The following is a 16754-nucleotide window of genomic DNA, read 5'->3' as shown; positions in this document are numbered from 1 at the left end:
GTGGTGAACTTTTAGACTCTAGTCAAAAGTCAAGTTCACACAGTGTGGGAAAAGTCATCAAGAAGAGAAGGCAGTGTAGAGCAGGGTTGCAAAATGGCTTGCAGCTGTTACTGATTTCCAACAATGTGGTCTCTGGTGGGCTTGATCTAAACTTCTCTGGTTATGTTTTAAACTATGGAATAGTCCAAACATGTTATTTTCTAAAACTTTCTCCTATTTTTACAAGTTCAAGACTAAAAAAAGTAATAAAAACATTTTCACCCTGCGCAGCTTTGTGCATTACACAATGATGGAAGTCTAAGGCACACAAGTACAAACCAGACTGCTAGCTACAGATAACTAGAGATAACAGATAAATATTCTTATCAGACAACGAGCAGTCTTCATTAATGATTTTTTTTTCAAAGTACAGAAAATAATCTGTGTGATCAAGTTTTTAGGGCCCGAGCACTGAGAGTGCGAAGGCCCTATTGTATCTGCTCCGTTTGTTCTTCTTCTTCTTGTTATTATTATTATTATTATTATTCAGGAAAACAAGGGCGTTTTTCAGGGCCTAAACATGCTCAAAAACTCATGAAATTTTGCACACATGCCAGGTCTGGTGAAAAATTTTGTATTTTAATGGTTTTACATATGAGCACTGGGAAATGGCTCTAGAGCGCTACCTATGCCTTGTTAAATGCAGCCCTACAACCACATCGTTTGAGCTACATGTATGAAATCTGGCACACATGTGTATCATGCCGAGACAAACAAAAAAGTCTGTGGGCCCATTGACGCAAACCAAACAGGAAGTCCGCAATTTAGAAGTGAAGGTGACATTTTGGCTCTAATTTTTCCATTTCCACGCCTCAAACTTTTTTGAACTCCTTGGGATTTGGTCGTATAAGCTTCATCTTTGGTCAGTGCCAACTACACACCTGGGCCATGTTAAATTGTGGAGCTTTTGACTTTTCGCGATACGGTGAGCCCGTGGCGCCACGGCGAATTTCGATGACTCGCCATGAAAATCTTATAGCCTCTCATTTTGTCATACATTGTCCGATCTGGACCAAAGAGCACACATATGATAAGGCTCCACCCCTGAACATATTTCAACTGCCATATTTGACATCAGGGACAGCGCCACCTAGTGGAAACAGGAAATGTCATGTTTTACACTTTGGGGTACAGTACTGTGATGGGTGACATCTGCAGCCTCAAATTTCTCTAGGAAAGCCTTAAGGAGTTGGTCTTGGGTTACAGAGAAAACTGTGACTTTTCGCGAAAGGGTGTGACCCCAGCAGCATGGCGAACTTTGATGTCTCGCCATGAAGAAACAAATTAGTGTAACTCAATGAAATCCAGTCTGATCAGTACCAGACTTTACAGGCATGATGTCAGACCCGCCCTGAACAGATTGATGTGCCCATTGTCAGGAATACGGACAGCGCCACCTAGTGGCAACAGGAAATGTCATGGCTTTAATTTTGTTGTACTGATTTTCACAGGTTCATTGTGACCACCTCAAAAGCGGTGAATATCACCATCAGTCCTTCATGATGCTTCAGTGCAAAAATTGTGACTTTAAACTGAACGGCGCATCCTGGTGGCAACGCGGTTCACCATGAACAATGAAGTGGCTTTTGAGGGGCTTGGAAAGTTTAAAAAGTCTTGAAATTTGGGCCACACCTCCAACGTGATGAAGGCTTTGTTGTTATGTGATCATTTTCATTGAATAGCGCAAAATGGCTCCACAGCGCCCCCTACAAAATTTCAAAACATCAGCCCCTGCTCTGTGTTTTATGTCTGAAACCTGGTAAGCTTATAGGAGATATCAAGATGTACAAAAAAAGTCTCTTGGAGCAATATCCCAAATCCAACAGGAAGTCAGCCATTTTAAATTTAATGTGTAATTTCGGTGACATTTTCCCCTCTTTTCAGGCACCGTACTTTGACGAACTCCAAGTGATTTCATCATATTGAACCAATCTCCAGTGTGTGGAATCTAAAGACCTTTGTGATGTTAAATTGCGAAACTTTTTACGTTCAGGGAAACGGGGTGGTCATGGCGGCACGTGGAGTTTCAGTCACTCGCCAAAAAGCAGTAATCTGCTGTCACTCAAAAACACAATGTCCAATCTCTCCCGAAGGTCGCAGGTATGATGAGACTTGAGCTCGGAAATGTTTGGTATGCCACTTGTCAGTATTGGTTAGAGCGCCACCTCGTAGGATGACTATAATAATCATGATTGACCGAGATGAAAAGTAAGCTGGTGGTTAAATGCATGAATTCCATCAATGTGACATCAGATCGGACGTGCTGGTTTTAGGTGTTGGTCGTGGCTCGACGCGCCGTGGTGCGAGGGCCCTCATAACGCTGCTTGCAGCTTAAATTTTTTTTTTTTTTAAAGATTCAAAGAGTTTTGACTTGTTGGTTTTCGGTCTGATCAGGTGATCATGTGATGGTGAAATATCCAGTCAAAACCACCAAACAGTTAAATTTTCATGCTGTAAACATGTGCTTCACTCATTCTGTGATTTTTTATTTTATTTTATTTATTTTTTAGTAACATCATAAAATCATTAGAAATGTGGAGGACAGCAGTTCTTACTGATTCAGTCTCATTTAAAGTGCATCATAAATCAAACAAATCGACTGTCTCACTGCAGCATTTGTTTCATCTCCGGAAACGTTCGATTGGAGCCTCACAGTTTGGCTCTCGGCGCTTGCTCCAGCAGTGTCCTCATGTCCAGCAGCGCGTCCACCACTGCCTGAGCCAGCTGTGCTGCGGCTGTTTCTTTGCAGCTATTGAAAGCAGACACTGCAAAGTTGATGTGGTCGTTCATGGGGTTGTAGCACACACCGTACCCGTTGGGGACAACAGGGCCAAAGCACATGACGCAGTCGGTCTGGGATGGGACCTTTTTGAAGATATAAGAAGTAGAGGTTAGCTTGCAGGACGTTTAGATGTTTCAACTCATCTGGAGTTTGTGTTGCTCAAGTTACATAAAAAGAATTACATATACATGAAACCGCCAAGGTCGCAGGGTCACATTTTCTACTTGCATGTGTTGCTTCAGAATATTGTTGTATACCTGACTGGTAGACAGTCGATAGTGTAAGGCTTTAGTGTAGGCGGCGTCTTTCAAGACATCAGGGACGGAGAGGTTCTCTTCGATGGCCTGCATCTTCAGACCCAGCAGGTGTCTGTCGATGGCCTGACCACTGATTGCCTATGAAGGAGAGACAGAGCAAAAGCAATGATTTTTTTTTTTTTCCAGTGGATTCACTAAATATTCAGGTCCCTTCACTTTCTGCACCCATACTGTAGATGTGAGGCGAGAGTCACCTCTACTGTCACTGCAGAGATGTGCTCATTGCTGGACCTTTTACAGTCCCAGTGCTGTGAGCACTCACCATGTTAGTGTATGACTTGTGAGCCTTTACAGCCTTCTCCATGAGATCCACTTTCTCAGAGTTCTGTGTAAACAGGAAGAAGATGGAAAAATCAAACTTGCATTAAACTTGACTCACATTCATTTAACGAGTCTAGTTTAATAAAACCTGAATTTAAACAAGCCATTAAATCAAATAAAAACATTCATTCCTGGCCGCTGTATGATCAGTTTGGTGGCCGACCTGTTTGCTGGGATCGTCAAAGGCTCTGACGAAGGCGGCTGAGGCACGTGAAGCTGATCGTATCGTATCAGTACGACCGAGTCTGAACATCCGCAGGGAGGCGCTTTCATATGTGGCACAGCACTGCTGGTACATCCTGCAAGGAGAGAGGAGAGGATATTTTACCTCCAGGAACAAAAATGAGGAATTAAACTGCTCTGATGTTCAGTCACAGCTCCACTTCAGAAGACATAGTTAATTTAATTAAGATTTAAGATTTACAGAAGAATTTATATTTATATTAAATTCATATAAGAACGAAACTAAATAAAGATGACACTTGTAATCCTACCGATTACAGCAGTTTACAGAAGCATCCCAAAATCATCTCTCTGCTGAGAGATGCTTAAGAGGATCTTGCAGGACCTTTTTAAAAAAATAATAATTTTTTTTACATAACCTGGGTTTAGCTGCACTGAGATGATAAAGAAGGCTAGAAGACACACAGAGGAATAACAGGGAAAATCTTGTAAATTTTTAAATTAAAAGCCCCTACACAGACAGAGCAATGGCTCATATGATGTCCAACCTAGGGCTGGGTATCGTCACTGATTTCTAGAATCGATTCGTTTCCGATTCACAAGGTCCCGAATCCACAATTCGATTCAATTCAATTTGATTTAAATCTGGGAAATTTTGACAGTCAGAAATATTATAATTCAGATCAGTACATTTACATATTTTTGTATCTATAAAAAGGAAGCTGACACACGCAAGACTTTATCAAAGGTGTGAGCATCACAGCAGATGTCTTTGTGTCAAAGTAGCTGAAGATAAAACACAGAAAAACATGAAGGTGATTTTCCTGACCTGGGAATTTATAAAAATATTCTGCAGTACATCAAAAATGAAAGAAAACCATTAATCAACATATGAACGTTGCCTCTGAAGTTACAGCGGTTTTGTTAGAGACACGGCTGCATAATTTTAAAAAGTTTACATTTGTAGTTTGGATCTTCTTTTGCTGCTGGTTCGGTCAATATTGTTTGGAGAGAGATAAAACTAACAGCTTTATGATCAGCGCAAAAAGGGCGTGGACACAAAGCGCCAACAGATCAGAATCAGCAAGCTGTCGGCTTTCAACCCCGACCGTCAGCTGAGAAAGGCGACATCTCACTGATTCTGATCCGTCGGCGGGTCCGCGCTGTGTGTTTAAGTCTTTGTGCAGAATCCGTGTACCCGCTCTCATTTACTGTCTTAGCTGTTTGGTGGTTGTTGAAATTTTGTGATCTTTCACCTGAGATTCTGGCATTTCGGGAAAAATAAATTTATATTAAAAAAATCGATTTCACGTTATCCAAGTCAGAATCGATTTTAATCGATAAATCGATTATAAAAACCCACCCCTAGTCCAACCTCTGTGCTACAGTTAGAAAGCCAGGCACTAACACCAACCAGCGCCTCACCTGTAGTAGGCCAGCTGCAGCGCCATCTGGATGAAGGCATCGGGACTCATCTTGTGGGCTTTTGGGAAGTTTTTTCCAAAGTGTCCGAAAACCATCACCCTCATGTCCAGGTCCTGGGCTAGTCTGTAAGGGAAAGATGTCACATTTACACTGACTGTTAACACGTATGCAGTCAGCAAGTTTGGACAACATTGTTGTACCAGAGTATTTAGACTATGATTTTCAGTATCATCATATTAAGATGTTCTTCTTTCCTTTTCATAAGGAGATGATATATTTCCATTTGCCTTGTTGTGTGCTGCACAAAAGCCCCACCAGAGGGCAGTATGTACTTGTAAACAATCTGCTGAGCTCAGCGAGAAAAAAAACACAAGTTAAGAAAATCAAGAAAAAAAAAAAAAAAAGAAAAGAAAAAAATCACAACCCATATGTTAGCTTTTTCATATTCACATGTCAGTACTGAACAAGGTTATCTCTTTATGTTTGTTTTACACACAACTGCTCAAATCTATATCAAATTATACCTGGGTTAACACAAATATTGTCCTGAAAAAATAAAATATTGCCCAAACATGATACTCATCCCAAAAGCTGCCCTCACGTGTTCATGCTGTTCTTGGCCTCCTCGATGTCTTTCTTGATATCCGGCGTGATGTGGAAGTCTAATTTCCGCGGCATGGGTAAAGGCACCATGGGAGACCGCACCATCTCAGGCTTCCTCCTGTAAACACAAAGAGAAAACAAAACATACACAGACTCTGTGTTTACACCAGAAAAAGAAATCTGAATGAGTGGATGAGATGGAAATTGAGCTGCAGAGAGCAACTGAAACAAATGTAGTGCTTTCAAACATGTCCAATCACGCTGTGGTGAACATTCCCATACCAGAGGCTCTAAAGGGTTCCTCTATGAAAATAAACTGAAGATAATCTGTGACCTACTTACGTGTACTCTACAACGTGGTCGATCAGGGCTACGATGGGTGGACCTTCAGCCGGAGCGTGCTCGTAGTTTGCTCCACACGCCCCATCCTCTCCAACAATGAACTGGAAGAGAGAAGAAAAAACATTTAAGGAAAACACTGCACGTTTTCTCTATTGCTGAGGGATTTAACGGCCTTATTATATTATTATTACAGTAACCACAGTTCCAGTTTATCAAACATCAAAGCCCACTGAAGAGAGACCAAACCACCAGGGTGAGGAAACCAGGCCTTGCTGCAGGAGACAGGTTCAGAAACATCAAATGTCTTGATGCATGAAAACATGCATCCACTCATGTTTTTCAGCTAAAACTGTCCTGCAGTCTAAGATACAGCCACCTTCCTTCAGTTAAACTTGTTGTTTGTTAAGAGTTTGAGGGATTTAAAGGCTCTTCTGTAATACTGATGTTTCTCTTACAACACTTCAAGCTGAATTTAGGCTGAGTGAGAGAGAAACATCTGCATGTACAGACACCTTGGCGTGCAGGCTGTCTAATGAGGCTGTTGCTGTCTTTTGTGATCACTGTTGTATGCACGTGCAGGTCACCTGCAGCGTCTTGTCGAACCAGCGGTTGCCACTGTTCCACTGGCTGCCTCCTCCGTGCAGCATCTGGATGGCGGCACAGCTGCGGTAAAGCTCATTAGACACCCGAGGCATCGCTCCATCCAGACACAGTGTGAAGATGCTCCTCTGGATAGCCAGCACCGACTCTTTGTTGGTTTTATCTGCACACACAAAACAAAAAGTGACTAAACTGCTCCACAGACTAGCAGCTCTCATAACACAGTCAGCGTCCTGTTGGCTCACCTTTGATGAGGTTGAGGTAGGCTTTGCCCCACGAGTCTCGGTGCTGCGTGGTGAGGATGCCGACAGGCTCCGAGTTGGAGTTTGCTGAGGCACTGCAGATCCTCTCCAGCTGGACGCAGAGCTGATCTGCAGTCAGCGGAGTTCCGTCGCTGTTGTACACATCCAGCACAAAGAACTGGATCCAAGTGGAAGAAAGAGGTTAAGTCAGAAATCAGTCTGCCAGATGCAGATGCAACAAAAGCTGGTGTCCAGACCTGTGTCTAACACATTCTTTGAATAGTTCCTGATTTAAATTAGGAAGCAAAAGTGCTAGAGTGGTAACTTTGGGGGATTTGTTAATCTTTCTACTAGGATGACATACAAACATTCATCCATCACAAGTGATTAATATACTAATTTGTTTCTTAAAAACAAGCCCAGTCAAAGTTGGTTTTTTTTATGAATCAAAAATGCAAAAGATGAAGGAAATGATCCTGAAACTAGAAGAGCGCTCAGTTCCTCCTTTTATATGAATCACAAAAGGTTTATGTCTGTGGGTATAGATCTGCAAACCTATATAAATATTACTACTTTGGAAGAATGTATTAGGGGGTAATGCTAACTGCAGGCTAATAGCCTGGAACAAACCCTGGAATACTGTATGGCATTAGCTGAATATCGCCCCCTAATGGTGGATGCAGTGAAGAAAAAAAAACCCCAAAAAGGTCCCAGTGTTTAAAACTCTCAGCCTTAAAATTAATTACTAACAACAGCAAGCAGCTAGACTCTTAATAAATAGGATGGCTGACTGACTGACTGTGCTTTTCTATTGTTTCTAAAATGCGTAAAGCAGTGCCAGGACTGCTAAAGGCCATGCTCGCTCAGATGTGCCAACTACAAAGCAAGTTTAACATATCCAGGATCGCTTTACTCATCTAGTTTCATTTATTATCACCAGTCAGGATAGGTGATAAAGATAACACATCACTGTTCAATCAAGCTATGAGTGTGTTCACTCAAAATCTTAAAATCTGAAGCAGAGAAAATACATAGCCTATGCATTTTGATATTTCAGCCCCGGTGGTTTTAGATTAGATAAAACTTTATTAATCCCTCAAGTAGGTTCCTCCGGGAAATCCTTCTTTTTTTAAAAGAGCAAGTAAAAATTATATATATATTAAAAAAAAAGAAAAAAAGAATTCAAACTAATAACTACAGCGGTCCCCTTGTATAACGCCGTTCACCTTTCGTGTCCTCACTGATTTTTTGTGTGCAATTTTGACTCTGAAGTGTTGCACTGTATGTTTGTAAGTTTTCTCCCCAACAAACGCAACAATGTCGACGAAACATTTTGCACCGTCAAAGGCACCTTTGGTAGCACACAAAAGGCAGAGGAAGATGCTAACCATCGCACAAAAAGTTGGACTTCTGAACATCTGTTATTTCAAACATAGCCTGCCGGCCTGTTTCCGTGGCCAGAACACCACACAGGTTTCACGTGGCTGCTCCGTTCAGACCCATGAAAGTGCCGAGTGTACTCTGGAAAACTCGAGTTTACCGTGTTTGCTGATCTCTAACGTCAGGCTGCAGAAGGCGAGCTGCTTACCTGGAAGTTGTGCACTACGGTGATGTGTTTGGGGGGTCGTGAGCTCTTGGCGTGGTTCACCACCAAGTCTCTCTTCAGACCAGGGATCCGGCATGATGACAGCACCTCGTAGTACTGATTCATGCAGAGAGGCTTCCCTCCCAGGTACTCGACCGGAAGAGTTTCACTGAAAGAAAAATATTCTATCATTTACTGCATGCTTCGGTTTGACTGATTAAAACGTATTCAGGATCATGTTATCTCATTAAAATATAAAATTTCATCCCTGCTGAACATAACTGAATAAAAACCACATTTTAAAATACGTACTCACTTATCAATCATTGTCTTAAAGTCCAAAACGCCTGCTATCAGTTTAGCTGCAAACCTGAAGACAGATAGACAGAGATCAATATAATCTATTGAGTTTCAGTGACAGGAGCCCAGAGATTCACAGGGTATGCCAAAGAAAATGCTGAAAAAACATGAAACTTTGACAAGGGAAAAGAAAAAAGGAAAGGAGTAAAGGAAAGGAAAGATGAAATAAAAAGAAGGAAAAAATAGGGGAAAGGGAGGGAGAGGAAATGAGGAAGTGAGAGTGAGAACAAAAAGGAAATGAAGGATAAAAAAGTAGATGAAAAAGTAGACGAAAGAGTAGAAGAAGAAGAGGAAGATGATGCAAGCTTATGAGTGGGTGGAAGGAAGGAAGGAAGGAATGAAGGAAGGAAGGAAGGAAGGTTCAAAGATCCACATCTTTTATTTACTTCAATGACTGAACTGAATGTGTTTATGATGGACACATGGATTCAGACCTAACCCTAAACACCACATGTTCAGTGGCGTTCACATTTTAGTCTAAAAACATGACATTTAGTCAAAATCTATTTGTTGCATCTTTTTTTTTTTTTTTCAAAAAGCCAAAAAAAAAAAATGGACAAAATTAATTTGGTCCAACCAGATCCTGTAAAAACAAACAATTCAGTCATCATCAGGGAAATCAAGGTGCATGACTTTATACTGCAGGGAAAGAGACACCGAAAACCTGTTTGGGATTCAGAGCAATAAAGAGACTCTGACATTTGGAAGAAGCTGCATGTGATCACCTTATTTGTCCTTTCTTATCACTGAAGTTCATGCGAGGCAAAACCAACCCAGGACTTGAATGGACGACCACAGGCAAACGATAGTCGAGGTAAGCCACCTGAACCCACCACTGTGACAGCTAAAGAGAGACAAACACACAGATAGGCACTGAGTGGATCACACACCAAGAAGAAGGACACAAAATAACTTTGTTATCAGATTTTCCTTTAAAGAAGAAATATTAGATCTTACAGAAAGACCCCTTAGCCTCTTCCTCACCAACAACAAAAACTAAGATGAGGCAGGACGTCTGACATCAACACTGCATAAAAAAGGTTGAGAAGAAACTGCTCTAGACAGTCAGTTTTTTTCTACTCTTAGGTCTGTGTGATGTCATACAGGAATATCATTAATATGGTCAAATCAGGCACAGAAGTCACACCCTCCTGTTCTTTGAGAGGGGTCAGCCAATCAGAAGAAAGTTGGCTGTGAGGAGTGTGAGGAAGTGAAATCTGACTTATTTCACACAGAGGAAGAATTAAAAGCCCAAAGTAAGAAAAAGGGGTATTATTTTGAACTGAAATTCAAACAAAGCTACTCTAGCAGAGTCCACAAATGAGAGTATGGAGGTGGAAATAAGCACCATAAGTCTAGTTTAATATATTTAAAGGACCAGAGTGCCAAAAACAAGGTCCCCTTTTTGAGCTCACCCAGTTCTCAGTTTTGGATGCCCTCTTCTCCAGACCCCTTTGCAGCCTCTCTCCAAGCCCTCCAGCTCGCTGAAACTCCTCCAGCAGCCCTTTGGTGTGCTTCAGCTCGTCTGCCTCCACAATGGGCTCTAGGGCGGCAAGGTATCGCTCACAGGTCTGCTGCAAAGTGGGGACAGGCAGGCATGGCAGCCCCTTCTGGTGGGTGAAGTATCGGCCAGCGGCTCGAGTGGCTGATACTGGTTTGACCAAGAAACTGGTCTTCACAAAACCGCAGGTCTTCATCATCCCCACCTTTAACAGAGAAATAAGAGAAATGACATTAAGACAAAAGGTTTGACTGCCACAGCGGATCATCAGCCACTCCCACAGCACATCTCACCACCTCTCGCTGTCCTCATTCATGTCCTGCACCATCCTCCCATACTTCCCTGCCACTCCTGACTTCCTCATGCACTATAACATTTCCTCTCTTGGCACCCTATCATATGCTTTCTCTATAGCCACTTCTCCATAAACACTGTCAAAGCAAACCTCACATCTACAGTGCTCTTTTCTTGGCATGAAGTCACCCTCCTGCTTGCTGATCCTCAACTCTCTCCTTAACCCAGCTTCAACAACCTTTTCCCATAACTTCATGGTATGGATCACCAGCTTTATACCTCTGTAGTTATTACAGCTTTGCATATTAGTTTCATGGGGAAAACTAACATCACAGGATAATGAGCAGAGGGTCAACAGCAAACCTACAAAACCAGATTATGATTCAACCAAAGAGTATTTAATGTGTTTAAAAGGTGTGCACACATGCTAATCTCATCGGTTTATTGTATTTATGTTGTAGCATCTGCTTTTAATCCAACTTACACAGGCTTGGACTACATTAAAGGTATCTTTAAAGCTGCAGTCACGCTGGTGTTCCACTGTCTTTGAGCTAAATTCACCTTTCACCCACTTCTGTAATTGCCGGTGCGTTAAATATTAGCCACAGCTAACAGCTAACAGCTAACAAACAGAATTTTCCGCCTAGTAGCAGCAGCGAGCTAATTAACTTACTCTAGCTCAGAAAAAAATCGAGTCTCGGGTGAATTAATTAACGTGGATGTCATTAATTCTGTCAGAGTGTGAAAGCTGAACTCGGGGGGTGGGGGACACACAAACAAACCAACAGTCAGTCCGCTAAAGCTGCCGTTACTCACCACAGATCTGCTGCAAATGCCCCACATTCTGCAGTCGGAGGTAGAAACGCCCACAAAAACACAGAGAGCAGTCCAATGAAGCACAGAGTCCGGCCACCACGATCTTACACAGCTTTTTTTTTTTTTTTTATCCGTCAGGCGGGCGGTGCTGTAGCCTGACTGCACAGCCTCTCTGCAGCTGCTCAGTGCTTTATCTGCTAAAGTTACTCAGCTGGAAAAGAGCCGGGGTGGCCGGCTGCCCCAGATGCAATAAATAAGTGGCAGAGTAGCAGTTATGCGCACTTATAAGTACAAATTCGATGTAACCTCTTAGTTTCTCGTTTTACCTCCACTATACGAAAGCATTAAATGTACTTTAAGATAAAAGTTTGATTTTCAACAATTTGAGAAATCTTGGGGTGCCACTCAGTATGCGAACATGTGGGGGCAGTACTGAGCCATGAGTAATGAGTCTGCCGGAAAAACACACCACGAAGAAGACTGTCAGGCTCGCCATGGCGGAAACAGAGCAGCAGTCAGGTAAAGCTCGGCTTGATGCTCGTGCTCGGCGTCAGCAGTGTGTCGTGTGATGTTTATTTGACGCTTTCAAGGCAGTGACCTTTAGAAACGAGGCTTTAGGGTTTGATTTAAGGGCTGTTAGATGAACCTGGAAGCCAAGAGTTGTCCACACTCACTGACTGCAGGTTCTCCACCTGGGCTGGTTGTATTTGAACTCTGTGGCGCAAATACGGTGATGTTAGCAGACTTTAGCACAGTCTGACAGAGACACAGTCTCCTTACCTGGCTGTGTGTGAGGTGTCAGCTTGCACACAGTGAGTAAAAAGTACTCAGTACTTTCTGGCTGCTAACCGGAGTCAGCACATTGATTAGTGTCGTCTTTAAAGGGGACCTCGATTCCTGTGCTTGAATAAAGTTGTTGAAAACACACTGGAAAGATTATTAAATTACTTACTAATACTAGGTATTGAATGTCGGTGAACAGGCATATCCTTTCAAGCAGAGAAAAAGGTCTGCAGATGCAGTGTTTGCTTTCAGAGTATTGATGGAGAAGGTCAGAAGGAGCTTCACTGTGTCTTTGGATTTAGAGAAAGCTTATGATAATAGGGCGCTAAGAGAAGAACCGTGGTACTTCTGGGTTGAAGGTGGGTTTACATCAGCGGTCGTCTTTGAGCTTATTTGCAATTCAATTTTATTTATATAGCACCAAATCACAACAAAAGTCGCCTCAAGGCGCTTCATAGATACAGAGAAAAACCCAACAATCATATGACCCCCTATGAGCAAGCACTTTGGCGACAGTGGGAAGGAAAAACTCCCTTTTAACAGGAAGAAACCTCCGGCAGAACCAGGCTTAGGGAGGGGCGGGGCCATCTGCTGCGACCGGTTGGGGTGAGAGAAGGAAGACAGGATAAAAGACATGCTGTGGAAGAGAGACAGAGGTTAATAACAGATATGATTCAATGCAGAGAGGTCTATTAACACGGAGTGAGCGAGAAAGGTGACTGGAAAGGAAAAACTCAATGCATCATGGGAATCCCTGGCAGCCTACGTCTATTGCAGCATAACTAAGGGAGGATTCAGGGTCACCTGGTCCAGCCCTAACTATATGCTTTAGCAAAAAGGAAAGTTTTAAGCCTAATCTTAAAAGTAGAGATAGTGTCTGTCTCCCGAATCCAAACTGGAAGCTGGTTCCACAGAAGAGGGGCCTGAAAACTGAAGGCTCTGCCTCCCATTCTACTTTTAAATACTCTAGGAACAACAAGTAGGCCTGCAGTGCGAGAGCGAAGTGCTCTAATAGGGTGATATGGTACTACAAGGTCATTAAGATAAGATGGGGTCTGATTATTTAAGACCTGATGTTGATGCACAGGTCTCTGTGGACTATAATGTTTACAGGTGCAGGAGGGTCTGGAGAGAAGAGGAAGAATACATGTGTGCGAATAGGAGGGGCAGGTGTAACGATGATGCTGCAAGGAATAAAAGTAGTGAAGATGGATGAGTTTAAATACCTGGTTGTCAACCATACAAAGCACCAGACAACACTGAAGAGAGGTTGGAGACTGGTGTCGGAGATTTGTGATAGAAGGGTAGCAAAAAGAGTGAAAGTAAATATTAACAAGATAGTAGTAAGACCTGCTGTGATGTATGGTTAGGAGATGGTGACGATGACAAAAAAGAACAGGAGGCTGAGGTAGAGGTGGCAGAGATGAAGATGTTCAGATTTTGATTGGGGTTGACCAGAATGAACAGGTTCAGAAAGGAGAACATCAGAGGGACCGATCAGGTTTAACGTGTGGGAGACAAAGGATGTTAAACATGGAAGGAAAAGAAGCAGACCACAGAGAAGATTCGTGGATCAAACGAAGGAGGACGTGCAGAGGGTTGGTGTGACAGACGAGGATTCGATGGAGAAAGATGATCAGCTGTGGCAATCCCTAAAGGGAGCAGCTGAAAGAGCATTAACCATAGACTGTATATAAAAGATTAATGTAACTGTGATGTCACCCACTAGTTCAAAAATCTGTTTTTGATGCTTTGAGTTTAACTTTTTGGCTGTCACCAAACATAAGTGAGAAAGCGATTGATTTTTGACTCTAAATGGCGATAACATTTACTAAATAAACTTCATGTTTGTTTTGGTAACTGAGTCCATAACATCATCGGGAAAGTGTTTACTCAGATCATAAATCAAGACTGAAGTAGGCTTATTTTCTCATAAACGTCTATACAGTCTAATCTTTGCAACCTGGAGCCACCCCCTGCTGGACATTACAGAGAGTGCAGGTTTACATCTCAGACTGTATAGAAAAGATGGAAACACCCACTGGTTTTTGACTCAGCCTCATTGTTATTCGCCCCCATTTTAGGTTTTTGAGGCCAACGTGACCATATTAGGACAAGAGGGTGAAATTAGATGTTGACTCTAGGGGACTGGCTTGCTTATGGAGCCTCTAGTGGACATTAGAGGAACTGTAGCTTTTGGTGCATCACTTATCAGCTCGAGTGGTTGAAGTTTAGTTAAGAGCAGTGTGCAGCCGGAGCTTTTGGCTCATGGGGATTACTTATTTATGCACTGATGTCATGAAAATTCTCTGTTCTGAATTATTTTTTAGGATCCACTCCTGAAGATGAAGCCCCCGAGGAGGGGGCCAGCTTCACCTTTATGGTGCCCAAGAAAGAAATCAGCATGGTGCCTGACATGGGAAAGTGGAAGCGCTCTCAGGTTGGTTCCTCCCTGTGGGCGTGTGCACGCGTCTTCTTCGAGAGTTGTCTGTCATATTGAACGTGATATAACCATCGACTATGAAGGAAAAGTGTGGCTGTGAGTCGTTTCTGGAGGCTTTCGGCTGTCACATGGTGAAATTGGTGACAAAGATGGTGCTGTAGAGGGCACTCCACCAGAAACCGCCTTCTGATTGTTTTGGATGCTACCAGGTTGCCTCTGTTGCCTGTAATTTGTGAGGAAGATGTCATCTGCAACAAACTTGTTAGCAAGTATTCAGTGATTTTCCAGTTTTGGTCGCCTCCTTGGTTACTTTGCCAGCACTGAGGGCGCAAGCACTCGCCACTCAGACAAAATCTTCACATGAGTTCTGATATAGGAGGAGAAGATCTCAAAATTGGAAGCAAAGGATTTTTCCCAGAGTGTTTGAAGAGAAGTCCTCCTCATGAAAAATATCGGCAGCTGTGGCAATCTGCTAGCAACCAGATCCATCACCAGGTGGTTTCCCTAATAAAATCTGACAAGGAGCACATGTTTTTTTTCCCCAATGACATGGTTGCTGGTGGGGGGCCCTACTGACTGACTTTAGTAATCAATTCTCCAAACTTCAGCAAACACTCAATAAACCTGTTAGAGGATACTAATTTTTCGTTGCCACCAGTGGTTGCCAGTAGAGCAGGGCGATATGACCAAAAATATTTATCACAATATACATTTGAAAATTTGTGATAACGATATAACTGACGATATAATCGACACTAGACAAAATACTTTACAACTCCACAACTTTATTAGTGCAAAAACCCCATCAATGTATTTTCACTTAAACAAGCTGCTGTTTTTTTTTTTTTATGTGCATTAAAGTTGTGCAAATTCCTTGCTGACAGTTTAACCAAAAGGTTGCGTATGGGAAAGGAATTACTGCTGTACCATGTGTGAAACAAAAAATAAATAAATAAATAAATAAATAAAAGACATTTCCAGTGGAAACTGGCCGACAGATCCTCAGCATAACCATGTATACTATCCACAAAACTTAAAAAGAGGTTATACACACACAATATGGTAATATTATGTTGAAGCACAGTACGTATCCCTCCGCGAGGCTCCTGCCTACGATAGCCGTAATGCTCCGACAATCCATCAAGCGGTGCGTGTTTGTAGCTTAGCAAAGTCGTACTAAAACATTTGACAGATTTTCGAGCGCCGTGTACGACATAAAACCGTTTCGAGGTCAGTAAACAAAACCAGAATTCATACATAAGGCACACGGGATTATAAGGGGACCTGTTGATTTTCAGAAAAATCAAAGGATTGATTTTAAGTGTGCCGTATTTTCCAAACAACACGGTAATAACGACGGCCTGCTAGCATGCTCTACCAAAAATAGTGCTTTGTTGCGTATCTGACGGGCGAAAGCTAAACCAGTTCCACACCACTGAAGTTGCAGCATTTTTACAAACTAATTCTGGTTCATCTGTTTCATTCAATGATCCGCTTTCGCTCTTCTCATTCTGCATCGCAGCCATATGCGTATGTAAACAAAGGCACTGCTCATGCGCGTTTTACCCATATTCTATCGCGATATTTCATTTTCCTATCGTTGCCCAAAATTACACTGGTATTACCGTGAACGGTATGATATAGCCCAGCCCTAGTTGCCAGATGGTTGCAGACTGTTCTCTAGGCTTGTGTGACTGACCTTACGTTGTCACCTTGTTTGTCACATTGCCAAAATGGAGGACAAGTTAACATCAAATGTTTAGCAGTCACATGTATGCCATACTGCTGGAACACTGGTCTGATGTGTGTTTTTAACTTGCCTCTCTGCTTTCAGGCCTACGCTGACTACATAGGCTTTATTCTGACGCTGAACGAAGGTGTGAAGGGAAAGAAGCTCACATGTGAATATAAAGTGTCTGAGGTACGTGATCTGCTGGTTTTTGTATACTAAACCAGCAGATCTGCTGCGTAGCAAGAGAAACGCAGCAGAGCAGAGCATCAGCTGTCATTTAACGCCTGTCAGGTTAAACTTTGTCTGTAGAGAATATTTGGTGCATTTTAAAGTGCCAAGCTGATAGTTTGGTGATGTTAACCAGAAAATGTGGCCTCGTGCATGTG

At 42.4% G+C, this 16754-nt stretch overlaps 2 protein-coding genes across 2 annotated transcripts in view; one reads left to right on the top strand and one right to left on the bottom strand.

Moving 5' to 3' along the window:
- Window positions 1–2501: 2501 nt before the first annotated feature.
- On the bottom strand, window positions 2502–11629 carry crata (carnitine O-acetyltransferase a). Its single transcript, XM_085463035.1, has 14 exons — window positions 11411–11629; window positions 10215–10505; window positions 9525–9643; window positions 8756–8809; window positions 8443–8608; window positions 6858–7032; window positions 6597–6775; window positions 6013–6113; window positions 5669–5788; window positions 5068–5190; window positions 3623–3758; window positions 3401–3463; window positions 3079–3216; window positions 2502–2904 (listed from the first exon to the last, which is right to left on the bottom strand). Exons 1-14 carry the CDS (start codon window positions 11435–11437, stop codon window positions 2689–2691), a joined length of 1908 nt encoding a protein of 635 aa, XP_085319161.1. The 5' UTR covers window positions 11438–11629; the 3' UTR covers window positions 2502–2688.
- Window positions 11630–11841: 212 nt separating this feature from the next.
- Window positions 11842–16754, top strand: part of ptpa (protein phosphatase 2 phosphatase activator) — a 30409-nt gene continuing 25496 nt past the window's right edge. Inside the window, exons 1-3 of the mRNA XM_085463036.1 lie at window positions 11842–11929; window positions 14524–14633; window positions 16471–16557. Coding sequence (XP_085319162.1) covers window positions 11857–11929; window positions 14524–14633; window positions 16471–16557 — 270 coding nt within the window. The 5' untranslated portion in view covers window positions 11842–11856. The remainder of the gene's footprint in view (window positions 11930–14523; window positions 14634–16470; window positions 16558–16754) is intronic.

The sequence above is a fragment of the Copadichromis virginalis genome, linkage group LG7 (genome assembly GCF_057382275.1).
Source record: "Copadichromis virginalis isolate Kocher_CV1m ecotype Utaka linkage group LG7, C_Virginalis_male_GT1.1, whole genome shotgun sequence".
In the NCBI taxonomy this organism is placed as follows: domain Eukaryota; kingdom Metazoa; phylum Chordata; class Actinopteri; order Cichliformes; family Cichlidae; genus Copadichromis; species Copadichromis virginalis.
Note: the sequence above shows the minus strand (reverse complement) of the source record. Positions and strands in the feature narration are given on the sequence as shown.

Coding starts and splice junctions, on each gene's coding strand:
- crata (XM_085463035.1), bottom strand. CDS start 11,437: ATGTGGGGCATTTGCAGCAGATCTGTG. Junction 8,609..8,755: donor TTTAAGACAATGATTGATAA/GTGAGTACGTAT, acceptor TTTTTCTTTCAG/TGAAACTCTTCCGGTCGAGT. Junction 3,759..5,067: donor CTGCAGCTGGCCTACTACAG/GTGAGGCGCTGG, acceptor CTCTCCTTGCAG/GATGTACCAGCAGTGCTGTG.